General features: G+C 37.3%; 3 protein-coding genes across 5 annotated transcripts in view; all 3 read right to left on the reverse strand.

The window, feature by feature from the left end:
* Positions 1 to 1,525, reverse strand: part of copg2 (COPI coat complex subunit gamma 2) — a 9,477-nt gene extending 7,952 nt beyond the window's left edge. Inside the window, exons 1-5 of the mRNA XM_017414726.3 lie at positions 1,387 to 1,525; positions 855 to 907; positions 669 to 749; positions 504 to 575; positions 289 to 368 (exon numbers count right to left, since the gene is read on the reverse strand). Coding sequence (XP_017270215.1) covers positions 289 to 368; positions 504 to 575; positions 669 to 749; positions 855 to 907; positions 1,387 to 1,423 — 323 coding nt within the window. The 5' untranslated portion in view covers positions 1,424 to 1,525. The remainder of the gene's footprint in view (positions 1 to 288; positions 369 to 503; positions 576 to 668; positions 750 to 854; positions 908 to 1,386) is intronic.
* Positions 1,526 to 2,379: 854 nt separating this feature from the next.
* On the reverse strand, positions 2,380 to 4,039 carry ucn3l (urocortin 3, like). The gene is made up of 2 exons (XM_017414784.3): positions 3,923 to 4,039; positions 2,380 to 3,692 (listed from the first exon to the last, which is right to left on the reverse strand). The coding sequence occupies exon 2, from the start codon at positions 3,680 to 3,682 to the stop codon at positions 3,197 to 3,199; it is 486 nt and encodes a 161-aa protein (XP_017270273.1). The 5' UTR covers positions 3,683 to 3,692; positions 3,923 to 4,039; the 3' UTR covers positions 2,380 to 3,196.
* Positions 4,040 to 5,269: 1,230 nt separating this feature from the next.
* col7a1l (collagen type VII alpha 1-like) overlaps positions 5,270 to 16,527 on the reverse strand; it is a 65,213-nt gene continuing 53,955 nt past the window's right edge. For 2 of the 3 annotated variants that reach the window (XM_037981281.1, XM_017414886.3), the window contains 14 exons: positions 16,319 to 16,390; positions 16,203 to 16,238; positions 16,023 to 16,103; positions 15,608 to 15,661; positions 15,456 to 15,509; positions 15,292 to 15,354; positions 15,141 to 15,203; positions 14,878 to 14,994; positions 13,759 to 13,836; positions 12,741 to 12,794; positions 12,596 to 12,644; positions 11,111 to 11,326; positions 9,088 to 9,159; positions 5,270 to 8,780 (listed from right to left, as the gene is read on the reverse strand). In XM_037981281.1, the coding sequence (XP_037837209.1) occupies positions 8,563 to 8,780; positions 9,088 to 9,159; positions 11,111 to 11,326; positions 12,596 to 12,644; positions 12,741 to 12,794; positions 13,759 to 13,836; positions 14,878 to 14,994; positions 15,141 to 15,203; positions 15,292 to 15,354; positions 15,456 to 15,509; positions 15,608 to 15,661; positions 16,023 to 16,103; positions 16,203 to 16,238; positions 16,319 to 16,390 (1,227 nt within the window). In that variant the 3' untranslated portion in view covers positions 5,270 to 8,562. The remainder of the gene's footprint in view (positions 8,781 to 9,087; positions 9,160 to 11,110; positions 11,327 to 12,595; positions 12,645 to 12,740; positions 12,795 to 13,758; positions 13,837 to 14,877; positions 14,995 to 15,140; positions 15,204 to 15,291; positions 15,355 to 15,455; positions 15,510 to 15,607; positions 15,662 to 16,022; positions 16,104 to 16,202; positions 16,239 to 16,318; positions 16,391 to 16,527) is intronic. The other variant, XM_017414885.3, reaches the window with a different exon arrangement.

The following is a 16,527-nucleotide window of genomic DNA, read 5'->3' on the forward strand; positions in this document are numbered from 1 at the left end:
AATCATCAAAATTAAACAAAATAAACATTTGAAATATATGAGTTTGTATGTAATGTATGAATATAATATACAAGTTTCACTTTTTAAATGGAATTACTGAAATCAATCTACTTTTTCATGATATTCTAATTTTATGACCAGCACCTGTATGTGTAAACAGCTGAAAAAGACCCATTCTGTCCATTAGCTTTGTTTCCTTCAGGTTAGTTTTTTATTTATTAAAAAATAGTTAGTATAAAAAACACCTGAAGTAAAAGAAAAATTAAATTGATACGCTTTGACACAAACCTGCTAGTGACAATGATGACATCCTCAGAGATGTTCGCCATCTCTTTGATGGTCAGGTAGCACATCCTTCTCAGGGTTTGCTAAAACAGACAGACAAAAAGTTCATTCAGGTAGAAAATGTACATTCAAGATAATACAGTATTGCCTGACAAAGAGTGAAATGTCAATCTGTGTCTAATCATAAAAACTGAATGAATAAAGGGCTAATGTCTCACATCATTTGACTGAAAGAGCCTGGTCATGGCAAAGAAAGCCTCGGTGGCCTCTGTGGTCCCAAAATGTTCTCCCTACATGAATACAGAAAAAGGAAAAACATACATTAAAATACATTGACATATACTGTGAAAACAGCTTTTTAAAAAAGGTATTAAACATTTCACCTGGTTGAGGAGGTAGATAATCTTGGTAAGGATGTGGAGACATCTTCTTGGATTGATTGGAGTTTCATTGAAGATGCGAGCCTGCAAACCACAGGATACTTTGTTTTATTTAGTAATTAAACTATGTTTTTATTTATGCTTAATGTCCTTGTTGTCTTAAGTTTTAAAGCTATAAACAGACTTTACCTCCTGCAATACAGCACTTTTCTCCAGGTGCTGGAAAGGGTTCGACCCACTTCCTATGTGTCAAAACAAAACGAGTTACATTATCTATGCTACAGATTTATCTAAAGACAACCTTAAAGAACATCAAATAAAATGACAAAACCTAGTGCTGTATGTTTCGTTTGTAACTTGAACACGAATGTAAGTAAAACATCTTTCACAGAGTTGAAATTGATATTCAGCCAACACAGCTGCATTGCGAGTGCAATCAAAGAGAAATAAATTAGCCTTTTTCTTTTACTGTCAAAAACAACGACAATGAAGCTCAATACAACTGCAAAGCTGTTTGAAATAAAAAAGTAAAAATAAAACACAAATTTGCTTGAAAACCACAGTTAAAAGGCAAGTTCTATTTACTTCGCAATTAGCTTTAGCTGCTAAGCTAATGCTAGCATAGATAGCGTCTGCCTTCAGCGCATTTTACATCAATTCAGTTCAGTCCAGATTTTAGTTAAAACACTGTCCAGTTTTAAACGGTCAAAACGTCTCTTACCAGACTCCTCGTCTTTCTTGTCAAATTTTTTAATCATTGTGTATGAACGAAGGAGACTCCGTCAGCCTCGGACATAAGAAGAGCCACTTCCACGTAGCCAAAATGAAGCTCGACTTCCTGTCAGCGAGTCCACGTCGACGGCAGTGACGTCACTAGCATTTAGGCTTCCTGGGCAGCAGGGGGCGCTGCTGGCACGCTGAATTTTCCAACTCCCGTTCATTTTCTGTCAAGTCATTGAAAGTAAAAAGATAAAGTAAAAATATATAAACTGATAGATTGTTAGGTTTACATGTTTTATTTGGCGTTATTTCAAATAATTAGCAGTTACAAACCAATAAACAATTTTTGAAATGTGCCTATTTTCTGTATCTGACACATTTCATCAGGTCTGTTTGACGTGAAAAAACTTTGGCAACTTTGATAATTAACTGCTACTGATATAATGATTTTACTGAATGAATGAATGAATGAATGAATGAATGAATGAATGAATAAAAATACTGTCCACTTTTAAAATCTATAGTGTAGTTATCCATAATGGCCACAAGATGGCGACATTGTTTCGTGTCTTGAGTTGAATCTGATGTTGGACTGATGCTGTCGAAAACTACAGACTACCCTGTACATTAGAATTTTTCTTTGCCAAAAGAAGAAAATAAAATCAGTTTTATATGGGGACTTAACGTAATATGATTTGGAAGCCAATAATAATAATAAAAAACCGAAACACCTGAAATAGAAAATAACGCTGTTTAGAAATAAAAACAAATTTGCGCCCTCTGGTGGTCAAATTTTGTAATGACAGCATTACAAAAGCGCAGCTTGCGCTTCAAACTAATACTTTCTCTGGCGTTTATTTAAGTTTTTGGAGTGTTTTTTCTAGCCAAGCACACTGAGTATATATGTATAGAACTGTAAGATTTTTTCATGGATGTCATTGTGCAACAGAAATGTGTGCAATCAGGCAAATGTACGTGGTTACCTCTGCTTTCATTCAGGAAAAAATAATCCTTTATTTGCAGTATAAAAATAAGAGACATCTGATGAACACATACATTCACATGCGGTTGCATTTTACTGTAATTCATGAGTTTTGGAGGTGATTTGTACAGAATTTTATTGACAACGTGTTATGCGACTCATTTGAAACTAAAAGAAAATCCTCCATCCATAATCAAAACACATGAAATACAATATAAGACATGTAAAACATTTCAATTACTTTTGCTGATGAAAAGCAAAACATTCTGCGAGTCACAATTATAATCAGGTAATGACAGTTCTCTTCATAATGTAAAGCCAAGTTTTTCCACATCAAACATTTAATTAATGTGTACTAAAGACAGACAAATCCTTCTTTAAAACAATCAAACCCTAGTAATAAAAAAATACAAAATAAAAATAAGCAAATTTCATTTCCTACATAGGTTATTTATGCAGTATTTTTATTCAGGTAAAGGACATTGTTGAAAAAAAGTCACTGAAATAAACAAAAAAGACATCCATTCATCATGTCATTTATCAGCCAATTGTTAAAGATTTTCAGAGTTAGACGTGTTTTGAAACAAAATGCAAATTAAACCAGTCTGTGGAGATTTTCCTCATTTTTTAATGTTTGAGAATAAAAGCTGTGTTAACTCACAAACACGAGAGCGATGGTAGAAAATGTTTTCACCTTTAAACGAGACTTTCCTCCTCTGGAAAAATAATCTATTTAAGTTGAGGAATAAAGAGTGATGGTCACATTTTGAAGGACGGGGCCGACGCCGCTCGTGGCTGTGCGTTAAATGAAAGTTTGTCCGTGTTTCGCTCATTTCCTCCGTCCTATCTGCGCCAGGAGACGCGCGTTCTCCGCCGCCTTGGCGCGCAGGTTCTTGGCTTTGGCTACGTCAAACAGGACGTTCATGATGTTGGTGGGGACGTCCAGGGACAGGGTGAGTCTGCTCCTCCGGTCTCCTTGGACGCTGTTGCGGAGCATCTGCCCCCTGAGCTTCGTCCGGCTCATGAAGCGGTACTTTGCGGGACTTGAAGTCCTTTTTTCCCGGCTGGATTCAGTTGAAGAGGAGGAGGAGGAGGACGAGAGGAAAGAGGGGCTGAGGTACTCCGCGGACTGCAGGAGGGACCCCCAGCTGTCTTCCTGGGAGTAGCCCGGTTCGTTCTCGTCACTCGGAAGCCCGACAGCCAGGTGGTCGTTGCAGAGGAGGTCGGAGCGGCTCTGATGGAGGCGCAGGCACAGGCTGGAGGTCGGTGAGCACAGGACCGAGAGCAGCAGCAGGGTCTTCAGGGACGACAGCATGCTGTGTCCTCTGGGACAGACACAAGTGAAGGAGACAAGAGTCAATAATTTCTCAAGACAAAGATGATTTTTTAAAAAGTCACCAAAAAGGGAGAGAAACAAACAAAAAACACAAGTTCTGCAAACTTATTTCATGTAATAAAAACCATAAAGCTGCAGGTATATGAATCAGAGCAGGTTTAAATTGTAAACCTACAGAAAAGTGAAAAAAAACATGACTGGAGATTTTTTTTTTCTTACCACTCTTGTCCTATGATGAAGAATACTGCTTCAGAGAGTGGGTGGCTGCAAGGAAACCCCCAGAACCAGGACTGTTGCAGGGAAGTTTTGATCTCAAACCCTGTAAACTAAGCGTGTGTGCGGAGGTCAGCGGTGCGCACCGTCTGAGCGTCCATTCCCTCTGCTTTGGTTTAGTAGGAGACTTCAAACTGCAGCCCTACGCCAGCAACAACGTCATCCCTTTGACATTTTGCTTTCCTGTAAGCCATCCCATTGGTCCTCGAGCAGTGATGTCACAAAACATTGTGACCTCTTGTTTGTGGACCAGCGGTATCACGACTTTCAGAAACTTTAATTTTTCACGTGGCCTTAAACTTCAAAATTATCAATCTCTAGTTTTCAAACGATCAACGTCTTACAGCCAATTCAAGCCATTTTTTTAACAATGAAATACTTGTTTCATGGCTGGTTTGTGAGATTATCTGTTCAGCACCAAGGACAGCTCTTGTTTACTGCTTCTTCATCAGGTGGGTTTAAAAGCTTTCAGCCTCAAATGTTATAGTATATGTTTATTTTAAGTGCCAGATTATTAGTTTATCACTTAATAACCTGTAATTTCTGCAGGATTCTTCTGTAAAACCTTAAGTTCAGAGAGAAAAATGAGAAAAGTTTCCAAACTAAATGAAATGCAAAAAAAATTGTTTATCAAATTAAAGCTAAAGCAGCTATTAAAAAGTGTATAATCTGTAAATAGGTGATGGCTGTAATGGTGAATGGATGCATCTTGCTATGAAGGCAAATAAAGTGTAAAAACACAGATGGTGGTACTATAATCCACAGCTGCAGTCAGAAGTTTACGTCCACTCATCATGAGGATGAGTTTCATATTATTTTGGAGACTTTTAATAATTTATTTGAACAGGTGTTTTTAGGGTGGAATTATAAAACAAACACACAATGATTCCTGATTGAATAAAGTAGACTAACATTCAACTTCTGCAATGACCTTCACAAAGCCCTGACATCAGTGATATTTATAATTTGTGGACAATATCAGGTCTGTGCCAGGAAACCAGTTTAAATGATCTCTACCAATTCTACTAAGACGTGGACTGAAATCCAGCTAGTCCAGGTGCACCTCACTAAGGGACATTTAATGAAATATGCATGCATGTATATATCATAGACAGTATGTACACTTTTGGGTTTGCCTGGATTAAAGAAAATCCACAATACATTCAAACTTGCAAGTCCAGGAGTTTTTTTTTTAAATCATCCTGGATAAAAACAGTTCAAATAAACCATCAAAAGCCCTCAATAAATGTGACATTCATGCTCATGATGAAAGGGTGTAAACCGCTGACCGCATATGTTCTTTATAAGCCTAAAAATTAAGGAGAAAAAAAAAACCAAAGAAGGAAAGACAACATTAAAGTGTTGGGTCAAACTCTAGTGAGCAACTTCATTAATGTGAACAGGAGTAATCACATCCTCACTGTGCAACAAGATGTCCTCCCACCCCTGCTTCTCTGTAGCTAATCTCTGAAATGAAATTACACAACTATCAGTTTATTAATGTTACAGAAAGTATTAAATACAATTTGAATTCCTTTTGTCAACTGCAATAAGGATTTTTACTCACCTTAGATGAGAAGCCTTAATGACCGGTTCAAACTTTGGTTTGGATCTGATATTCAGTCTTGATTGTAGCTGATCCCTGATCAGCTTGTTGCACTAAGTAATAGTCAGTCTAGCAGAAGAAACTTTTACTTTTTTTCACAGTGAAAATAAAGTTGTCTTCATTTCACATTTTCCACATAATAAAACTCCTAAAAGTCAATTCCTGGATACATACAGACCTATGACTTCCAAAAATGCTCTTCTCCTTTCTTTATATTTGATTGTTACTGACTAATTCATACCCAATCATTATTGCATAGTTATAATAAAGATTCAAAGACAATCTCTCAAAAAACTCAACATTGTTTAATATATACATGTACATGCCTTAAAAAAACTAAGAATATATCAATGCATAATTGTACCAGGTTTGAACGAGATATTAACAATTTAAACTTGTCTGAAAGCTCATATAAAGTCCCTAAAAACTAATTCTTGCAGATTTATTAACATCCTCGCATGTGGGAGTACATTACTGTGCAGAATCGTGACTAATATGAAGACAGCCACAGGGGGCTTGTTCATATAAAACTCCTCCTGTCAGATTGAGATGACATTTTTTTTAAGAATTCACCTGTGAGATCAGTTCAGTCATGTAAGAAAGTTGCCGATATGAGATCTGAAACCAGAGTTCCTTTTAAAAATTTTCACTTGTGGCATTTTCAGAGTTCAACTTGCTTTTTGTTTTTAATAGTTAGGAAAAAAAACCATTCCGTTTGTGCTGCCCCCATATGAGCACCCATGCAGGAATCCCCTACCACTGCTGAGCTGGTCTGATGGAGTGTGACTGGGTCCCCGTTGGCCTCTCATCTGGCTTCCAGCCTGACCCCGTAAGACCCCCCACCAAAGGAACATATGTGGCAATGACAGTGGCAGCAGGGCAACCAGCCACCTGCGTCATTTTTTTTCTCAGATTGTAGGGCAACTTACAAAATATGAGAAAGGTGCAGTAACTGTGACATACTGCAGGGAGATGGATAAACAATCAGAACAAATCAGAAACAAGATTTAATTTTTCAGTAGCGTTACATGAGGACATTAAAAATCACAATGTCAGTCAGTTTCAAAAATAGAAAGCACACTTGCAGAACACACACAGAGCTGGTTAAAAACATTAGAAACTTATGTCATGAAAAAAACAGAAAATCCATCGTTATTTGGTCTTTAAAGGGTTCTAAAATTATTCAAATCTAACCTAAAGCTGCAAAAAACCCAAAGGATTCCACCATGTTATTTTGTATTAAACAAAAAAGAAGCCAAAGTGGAAAAACAATGTGGAAAAACTAATTACACTCCTGTTGCTTCCAAAAGATTTCGGAGGGAAACAAGCAGTCAGGTGCTGCTGATTAGATGCACTTGATTAACCCCCCAGAAGCCCCGAGAGAAAGAGAGGGGAGAGAGAGAGAGAGAGAGAGAGAGAGAGAGAGAGAGAGAGAGAGAGAGGTAGAGGAGCCCTTGTAACTTCAGGTCAATTTGACCCAAAGGCCACAGAAGGGTTAACTGATTATCATCAATGTAATCACTTTTATAAAAGCAGGTTTTTACGCAGTTTGCTGCTCTGAAGCATACAAGTGTGTGTTAACACAATGCCAAGAGGGAAAGGTATCAGCAATGACCTGAGAGAAGCAACTGTTGCTGCCCATCAATCTGGGAAGGGTTAAAGGCCACATCAAAATAATCTGGAGTCCATCATTCTACAGGCAGTAAGATTGTTCACAAGTGGAAAACCTTCATGACAGCTGACAGCAAATCCAGCCCAAGGTCAGATCGTGGAATGTTTAAAGAAATCGCAAAACAAAACAAAAAAACAAGCTCCATCTCAGATTCTACAGTCCTCGGTTAGCAGCTTTAAAAGTTAAAGTTCATGACAGGACAATTAAAAAAAGTCGAGCATTTGTGGCTTGTTCGAAATGGTTGCAGAAGAAAGATTCTGTTTTCTAAAACACATACAAACAAACAAAAAGACATGGCAGCAAAGTTGCATTTGAATGACTCATAAGACTTCTGGAACAATGTCTTTTGGACAGATGAGACCAAAGTAAAGATGTCTGCCAGTAAAGCACTGTGACAAACAGTACATAAGCACCAACATCCTATACCAACTGTCAAGCACGATGGTGGAGGGGTGATGATTTGTGCTGTGTTTTGCAGCCACAGGACCTGGGTACTTTGAGTTAACCATGAACTCTTCAGACCAAAGGATTATAGAGTCAAAAGTGAGTCCATCTGTTCGACAGCTGCAGCTTTGACAAAAAGGAGTCATGCAACAGGACAATGATCTCAAATGACCAGAAAATCTACAACAAAATAGATGAGAAAAAAAAATGATCAAGGTGTTGCAATAGTCTAGTCAAAATCCAGACCTCAACTTGACTGAAATGCTGTAATGAGATCTGCAGAAAGCTGTGCAGAAATGAATGTATACAAACCTCAATGAACTGAAGCAACAATGAAAAGAGGAACGGGTCAGAATTCCTCCACAACCACGTGAGACCGATAAAGTCATCCAGAAAACAACTACTTCAAGTTATTGCTGCTAAAGGAGGTTCCACAAGCTGTTGAAGTGAAGTGGACTTAAGTTTTGTTTAATACATACTGACCTGCTGGAATGTGTTGTGTGTTTTTTCGACACTTGAGGTTAGATTTGAATAATTTTAAAACTTGGCAAAGATCAGATCATAAAGGCCTCATACTGAAAGAGGGTGGACGTCCCTTTTCCTCATAACTGGAAATGTTTCAGTCATTCATGTTAAGAAAACCACAGTTTTACAGTAAAAAATATAAATAAAAGCAAGGCAAAATGCAAAACTAATACACTAATATTAAACTAAGTTATGTACACAATTCAGCATCATGTTTTAAGTTTTTAGGCTTCATTTTTTATGTTTGCTAACAGTGAAAGAACAGTTTTGTATTAGGTTTCTGGGAATTTTAACAACTATTATTTTTTCACATTGTTTAACTTAAACCATGTCACAGCATCAGGTATTGGGCGGTCCATCCCCTGTGGGATCTGCAGCTCCTCTCTCCATCACACACCAACTTTGGCACTCCTGTTTAGAACTGAACCGGTTTTGGTTGCCGCCACAGCCCCCGTACACAAACGGCCTGCATTCCCCCGACTGGACATGGAAGTACCAGAGCAGGATGTAGTCTGAACAGGATCCCTCTGACATCACCTCTGAACAGCGCTCTGCCACTAAAATTACATGTGAGGTAAATAAGTAATGCACTCAAGCAAGTCCAGCTTGTAATTAACTGTAAAACTGTGATTATGTTTTCTTGAGTTGTCACTATATTGTTTCATTACCACCTGTAAAATCTTAGAACAAATGTTGGATTTAAGTTGGGGTCTTGCTTTGCTTTTCTTCATCTTGGTGCTTTTATTTTTTCTACTCATTACTCATAAATGATACTTATAAAAGTAAAAGAAAAAAAAAGAAATACTAAAAATGCAGTCAAGGGAAATAAGGAAAATAAGAAAATCTGTTGTCTTGGCCACTCACCAACATCCTTTGTTCCAAATACTCTTCTTTTCCTCCTCTCTATCCATGCCACAGTCCTTCCCTCGTGAGAATCTAGAGACAGAAATATAGTCCATCAGAAGTTGTACTTTTTTGCTGGACTCAGCCATCAAAGTGCAGTGCACTTAATGAGTGCCGGCAGCAGTTTGGCTCATTTGAATGCCACATGAATGTCTTGTGGAGCATCACTTCATTCATTTTTAAACTTTTACTGCAAACTTTAAACTGCAAACATTGTCCAGTGATTTCAGAGATATTTTGCTAACAGACAAACAGGGTGGACCCCAGCAGTTAATGCAAAGGTTTTAGCTACAAAGAGACCAAACATTAGCTCAATATATGTAAAACTGATTGTTTGCTATTGTCAGTTGGCTGTGGTGACATTGGGTTGTCTCCAATAGCTAATCAAATGTATCCACTGCTTACCTTATGCAAGTTTCAATAAAATTTGCTCAGTGTTTTTAGTTGTTATTTGGTAACAGACACACAAACACACACATGGGCAAAAAAAATTATCTTCTGTTTCATCTTTTGGTGAGTGGTGATAAATATAACAGTTCATAGCAATGATCTGTGACAGATCAGAGTTAACTAAACATGACAAATACAGGCTACCATTATAATCAGAGTGTAAACACAAAACCCCTTTTAGTTGAAATCCATGCTGTGTAGATGATTCATGTTTAACATGTAACCTCACAGCCACAAATCTTAAAAATAAGACTTGGGTAAAAACTTAAAAACAAAGACACAAAAGTAAACATTAGACAGAAATATGATTCAGAACAAAAAAAAACATGACTTTGTAAAATGTAGGCTCTACGAGCTTCTAAAAAGCTTAAAATTAAATGTAAATAAAACATGAAAGTCAAGTTTTACTAATGAAGGAAAAGTCTTTGCCTCAGCCAAAGTCATTACACTACTTTTATTTTTCATGGGTGATTTAAAACCTTTGATTCTCTGCAGTAACACAGATGAATCGTGTGCATGGCAGCTCAGCGTCTTTGCCTTAAGGTGAACTTTTTGAAATGCAGCTGTATGAAAAACTAAGCAGAAAATACTCCAGTAAAGATCGTTAATCCATGTTTCACTGCTGTAAAACCAAAGATCTCTTCAAACAAAACCGTGCAGAGATACAGAACTATTTATTTAATTCTTTTAATTTCTCCAAATTTAAGTGTAAATATTGGACTTTCCACTCAATGAGTGAAATGTTAGACAACTATAATTCATAATTATCCCAGATGACATTGATGCTGGGCAATGGGCGCCTCAGGCTGTGATTAGTTGTCTGGTTTATTTTCCTGAAGTTAGAATTACAAATAGCTTCAGATTCAGAAAATGATTTCTGCCTGCAGCTACATTTGCTAATAGGCTTGATAATTTGTTCCTACAAGCTGAATATGTTCAACTTTCTAGCTAATTGTTTTAGAAGTGCATTTAAAACCTAAAATGTTTTAGTTTTTCTTAAATGTTTTCCATTATTTTGAGTATTTCAGAGTGTAAAGATGGACTCAGAGAAATGAGAGATGGTTAAGACTGACATCAAAGATGCTTTGATGGACTTGAAATGAGCATATTTTATATTCCTCTCATGAAATGGACTGTATGATAAATGCAAATAGTGTTTCATTAAAGTAAACCCTCCAAATAACACGCAAAGAGGGTTTGTTGGGATATTTTTCAACTTTTGGGAAATTGTTTTTTTAGAATTATTTACAATGAGACAAACATTCTGCATGTTTGTGACAAAATACTATCAGTCATGAGTTCAGCAGTGCCACCTCTACTTTGGGACACCAGTTAAACACTGTTCAAGTACTGCTGGCTGCACAGTCGTCATCTCACACAACAAAACCCCAAACTTTTCCACAGGCAGCATCAAGCTGCTCCACATAGGTTTGAGCTATGTGGTTGTTTAGCCCACATTTGGCCACTCTCTGTGTGTTTGTCCTGGAGCTCCAAAGCTGCTAACCCTGATTTAATTTTATATTTTTGTCCTTACCCGTAGAGTTTGGCAAATTCTTTTCTCCTGCAAGATTCATAGAAGGGCTTGTTACTTCTCCAGGGCTGTCTGTGTATCTTTTCTTTTTGCGTTTCTTTTCCGCATGAAGGTCACTGGTGATGGAAAACACTATGTCCTCCAGCCTTTTTTTACTCTCAGTCACTGCAGTTGATGCATCTGGATCCACAGACTTTACCATGAACTTGTATTCCAACCCTGCGATAAATGACATATACTGAGTCACAAAAATGCCAAACAAATATTTGATTTTCTTTAATCTGCAAAATGTTTACTGTATTATATTTCATGTTACTTCCTTCTAATTTAAATTGCTGTAACAGGAAAAGGAAAAAATGTCACTCATAGATAAGCATTATGTGCAATTTTCTAGTATAATTCTAATTTATACTGCACATTTCTTTACCCTTTTTAAATTTTAATCATGTGTTTAACAGAAACAGGTACTTCACTTTTATGCTTATTACAAAGAAACTAAAAAAGATGTCATGGTGACAGAAAATAAATGTCCAGTTTTTATAGAACTACCTTCAAACAAAAATGTTTGCCCAGATGGCTGAAACCATTACCATGACATGATCAATACTAATTTAGATTTTTTTTAAATTGAATTTGGAAGGCAGTCTGACTGAAAACCAAAATAGTTTGAAAACACAATCCTATACACATGGTTAATAACACATTTCTACCACAATTTTACCAGTTTTTCCTTTGAAATACTGCACTAAAACATCCACTTGACTGTCAACACTTTCCTATATTATTACATAAATTACTATCAAACAATCCTGTTTTGTAATATTCACATTTGTTCTCATATTATAGCTGTTTGCTTTTGGCTTTTTGATACACTGTAGGAGAAATTTACTCAGAGAGAGAGCCCAGCACTTATCTGGTTACAACTGCTGTAAAAAAAAAAACTGCTGCAATGATGAAAATCAAAATTTAAAAGATTGAATGAACATTAGTTTAAGGCCAGTTTAACTCTCCTGAAGCCCTCAAAAGAGAGAAAGATGAAGCAAGGTAGAGAAGCTTTTGACCCGAAGGCCACATGAGGGTTAAAGTGTGCACAATTAATGGTTTTATATGCACGTTTTCATATAATGGTAAATTGAAATGTCTCCTGTAAAACAGGTGTGCAACAAAAAGAATTGTGTTTTATGTGTCTTGTACGTGCAGTGGATTCTTAGAAAGACGTCCCTTTTAATTGCACTCTCGTGTTTGTGAATGGCTTTACTGTTGCTGGCACCATGGTGTGTGTTCCTCTGAGAGAACATAACAGATGGCTCAACACGCATGGGTGCCATGCCGCTGCCACAGGAGCTCTACAACAAATAGCCACACATACACACTTACAATATGCAGGCCTTTCTAGAAACACATGTTTATTCACACATGCACACAGGCACTCTCCAGGAACCAAAATGTACTCTACGACACGGACAGCCGATGTGTGCACACTCTTACCACACTTCTCTACCACCTCCTGGGTGACGAGCTCCTTCACTTCTTCTGCCTTCACATAGAGGAAAACAACATTCAAGAGACCAGTTAGTTTTTAATTAAATGTATGTTTTGAAATTATTAATGAGCGATCGTAATGCTGACGTACCGAGAGTCCAGGTTCTCCTTTGTCCCCCTTTGTTCCTTCCATACCTATTGAACCCTTGAATAAAGTAAGAATTGGTTTAAAAATATACATTCACAGTCTATTCTGATGTTTTACTGTTTTTTTTTCTTGTAGATATAAGGATTGCATGAACAAACGTGACACACCCATACTGGTATATTGCTCATAAAAATACATAGCCTTTTTGCGAGGAATTGTTGTTTGCAACAATATTTAAAGGTTCTGCCATCTCTGGTTCACAATACCCACTGATCTACTGAGTATTCCTTCTACTAAGGCTCTTCATCTGATAAAGTTAGGTTGAGCAGCCTGTAGAAAGTCTTCCAGATCAAAATGATTTATTTGTTTTAAGGCCCTTCAGAGGCATCAGAAATTGTGAGCTCTCTTTGTGTAAGGATCTGGAGTTAGCCCCGCCTTGGGGCTAACAAATAATTATGGGTTTATGTCACTTTGGGAAGAAAAGTTGTAGAAAAATCACATGTTTGTCATAAAATGTGTAGCTCTAAGGATTCAAAAAGCAAACATGGAGGCGGTAAAACTAAAGTGGAAAAACCTCAATAAAACAAACAGCTAGCAAAGCACCAAAACGACCTATACGAAACCAGGTGAATACCAAAACTAGAAAGAAGGAATAAAGAACAGCCAACAATGATGAAACAAAAAGTACAGCTAAGTAACAACCAGTTCAATAAACATAACCTTATACTACAAAGCAAACACAACAATCTAACAATCATAATAGATGTCTGCAAAAAAAATAACACAGCAGAACTTAACTTCTCAAAATAACCAAAATGTCTAAACTTTTATAAAAAATAAATAGTCTAGTCATTTTTATTAATAAAGTACCGTTAATCAAGCCAAAGAGGAACTAAAACAGTGGATGATACTAGCTGATTTGCCAAACTGCTTGAAATCTAAAGTCCACTAAAAGACGATGTGTCTGGCAGATTTGTAAATAACTGTGTTTAGAGTAAGTGTGTTTCTGTATGAATCTCACAATCTCTCCTCGATGTCCAGGTGTCCCCGGTGCTCCTCTCTGACACAGCTTCGATCGGCCTCTTCTGCCCCTCTCACCCTGTTTAAGAAAAATCACACACAGGAAAATAAATCTCTTAAGACAATACCTCTGTGCCCGCAAGGACAAATCCACGGCAGGACATCAAACCTGTAACTTTTAAACAGTCTGAAAGACAGATCAATTAGATGCATCCTTGGAATATCCTCATTAGTGGTTTCAAGCCACTCTCCGTTAACACAGAAAGTCTGGTAATTGTAGCTGAAAGGATGTAATTGAGTAAGATATTACTTGAAAGCTGTAGACAGAAATAGACTTCTGTGTGTGCATGTTAATTGGGGACATGTCTCTGCTGTCTTCGCTGCTGCCACTCTCTCACAAAGACACAATGATGACTGTAATCAAGCTCCACTCATCCTCATTGTGCATATTCAGTCCACTCTTGTTGTGTTTTTACATGTTAAATAAAAAAGATTGTTGTGAGAATGTCCAAAGGTAGTTAATATATAGTCGTTATAGCAAGTTCTATTATAAAATTATGATTTTATTAGGTTAGAAACCCTTTAGTTTAGTAATTAGTCTTCATGTGTATCCTATACTTTTCACCCATTGGGCCTTTTGGTGTTATCAATTTACAGTACAACTATTTAAGAACAATTGCTGTATGTTCTGCATACATGAGGCATATACAGTGTAAATATTTATCAGGGCTGGGGGAAAAGTTTAAATGAGCTGCCAGAGCTACTTACTTTGGCCTACTTACATTTCCACAAGACTGGTAGCTTAAAACAACAACAAAAAGCAGCTGAAGTTCCCTGAAACTCCCCTGATGGTGCTGATCCTTAGTCACCTTTTCATACTTAAGAAACCAAAGACTATAAGGGCATTTTTTACGTAAATGTTGATGTAATGAGTGCCGAGCCCATTTAGAAGAGATGAGGAGGATTTGCAAAAAAAAAAAAGTAGCACCAAATGGCTGATAGGAGAGGGTTTCTGACTGTTGGAAGACTGGAAACACCAGCAGGCTCACTGCTGTTGATTTGTCCGGGTTTATTAAAATCATACGGCAAGCAGCCACATGATAGGAAAATCACAGAGTACCTTGGGCCCTGGGTCTCCTTGGGGTCCTGGTGGGCCTGGTGGTCCTTCATCTCCATCTCTTCCTGGACTTCCAGCTGATCCTTTAAACCCTGGAAAACCTGAGAAACCCGCAGCACCCTGAATTAAGATAAAAAGGTAAAAATGATATCTGAGCCGTGGAGGTTACAATGACTTACTGTTCCTTGACATAAAGGACACATAAAAGTTTATAAAAATTACTTAAATATTATAAGACTTATTGGAAATCAGATTAACTTTACAACCTTTTCTCCTTTCTCTCCTGGTTCACCATCACTGCCATTGGTTCCCCCTTCTCCTTTATCACCCTATAATGTTACATTATGAGAAATACAAAAAGATTTATCTGTGCTTAGAAACAACATAAAAGTAGTATGTGTACATTTGTATATTCACCTTGCGCCCTGTGAATCCGTTCAGTCCTGGTATGCCGGAGCTTCCAGGTAAACCTGTTTCTCCCTGTTTTTAAACATATAATGTAGCTGAAATTTCTATAGAAGGTACTGTTGCATTATTTAATTGAATATTTTTGATTTATCAAAACCTAACTGAAGGCAAACCTTTTCTCCATCTAGGCCAAGAGTCCCAACACGTCCAGGAAAACCTCTGAAACCCTGGAAATACAAGCAACACATTCGCTAGCTCAGTAAAAAAAACAAAAAAAACCCAACATTGACGCCTGACCTAGAGTAAGAAATATTAATTTCTCCACCTTGTCTCCTTTCTCTCCTTTTTCTCCTGGTAAGCCAGATTCTCCTGGATCTCCCTGTGAAAGGACATTAAAATACAATGACAAATAAACTGAACTACACTCAAACTTTTAATATAAATACTTGTTCACGTCTCCAAAATACTATTTTATATCCTAGCCTTTATCAATCACAAGTTACAGTAAAGAAAAATGAGGATTTCAATTTAAAGCTTCAAACAAAATTTGAAAGAGCACAATTAGGTTTGAAACAAGTCACTAAATAGAAGAAACATTGCTCTATGTTTGAGCCCCTCCTGATAAACTATGGATTAATGTTGCTAACGCCTGTTCTTTCACAAACTCAAGTTGAATCAGTTAATATTGAATAAATGAATGAATTAATCTGATGCTTAGAAGACACTGTGTTTCAGAGTACCTGGTTGCCCTTATGGCCGTGAAGTCCAACATCTCCTTTGTCTCCTTTGACTCCATCCTTTCCATGCTCTCCATCGCGTCCCTGAAATCAAACCAAGCTGTGGTTGTTCTGTGTCTTCACCTCAAATTCTAGGCTCCAAACTAGATTTAAACTAGACTAAATGTTCATCTGTTGCTTTACCATTTCTCCATTGAGCCCTGGCTCTCCAGGATCCCCCTGTGGATCATCATGACAATCTCACATAAAGTGTCCAGAAGAAAAACACATTTAGATAAAAGTTACAGTTTCTAGTTTACCTTCTGGCCAACTGGTCCTCGTGCTCCAAACCGTCCCATTGCACCCTTAGTGCCTGCATCACCCTTTATGCCCTGCAAAAATTTAAAACACTATTTGATGAATGATGGCTATTTGGGTCTAAATCTTAAGAAAGCTGATAGTTTACTGACAGAAATGTGCAGATATGATCAAAAAGATCTCTCTTCTATTTTGTGTTTTTCAAACGTTT

Source organism: Kryptolebias marmoratus, linkage group LG18, assembly GCF_001649575.2.
Source record: "Kryptolebias marmoratus isolate JLee-2015 linkage group LG18, ASM164957v2, whole genome shotgun sequence".
NCBI classification, from domain to species: Eukaryota; Metazoa; Chordata; class Actinopteri; order Cyprinodontiformes; family Rivulidae; genus Kryptolebias; species Kryptolebias marmoratus.

Excerpts from the sequence above, each read along its gene's own strand:
- ucn3l (XM_017414784.3), bottom strand. The coding sequence starts at position 3,682 with ATGCTGTCGTCCCTGAAGACCCTGCTGCTGCTCTCGGTCCTGTGCTCA.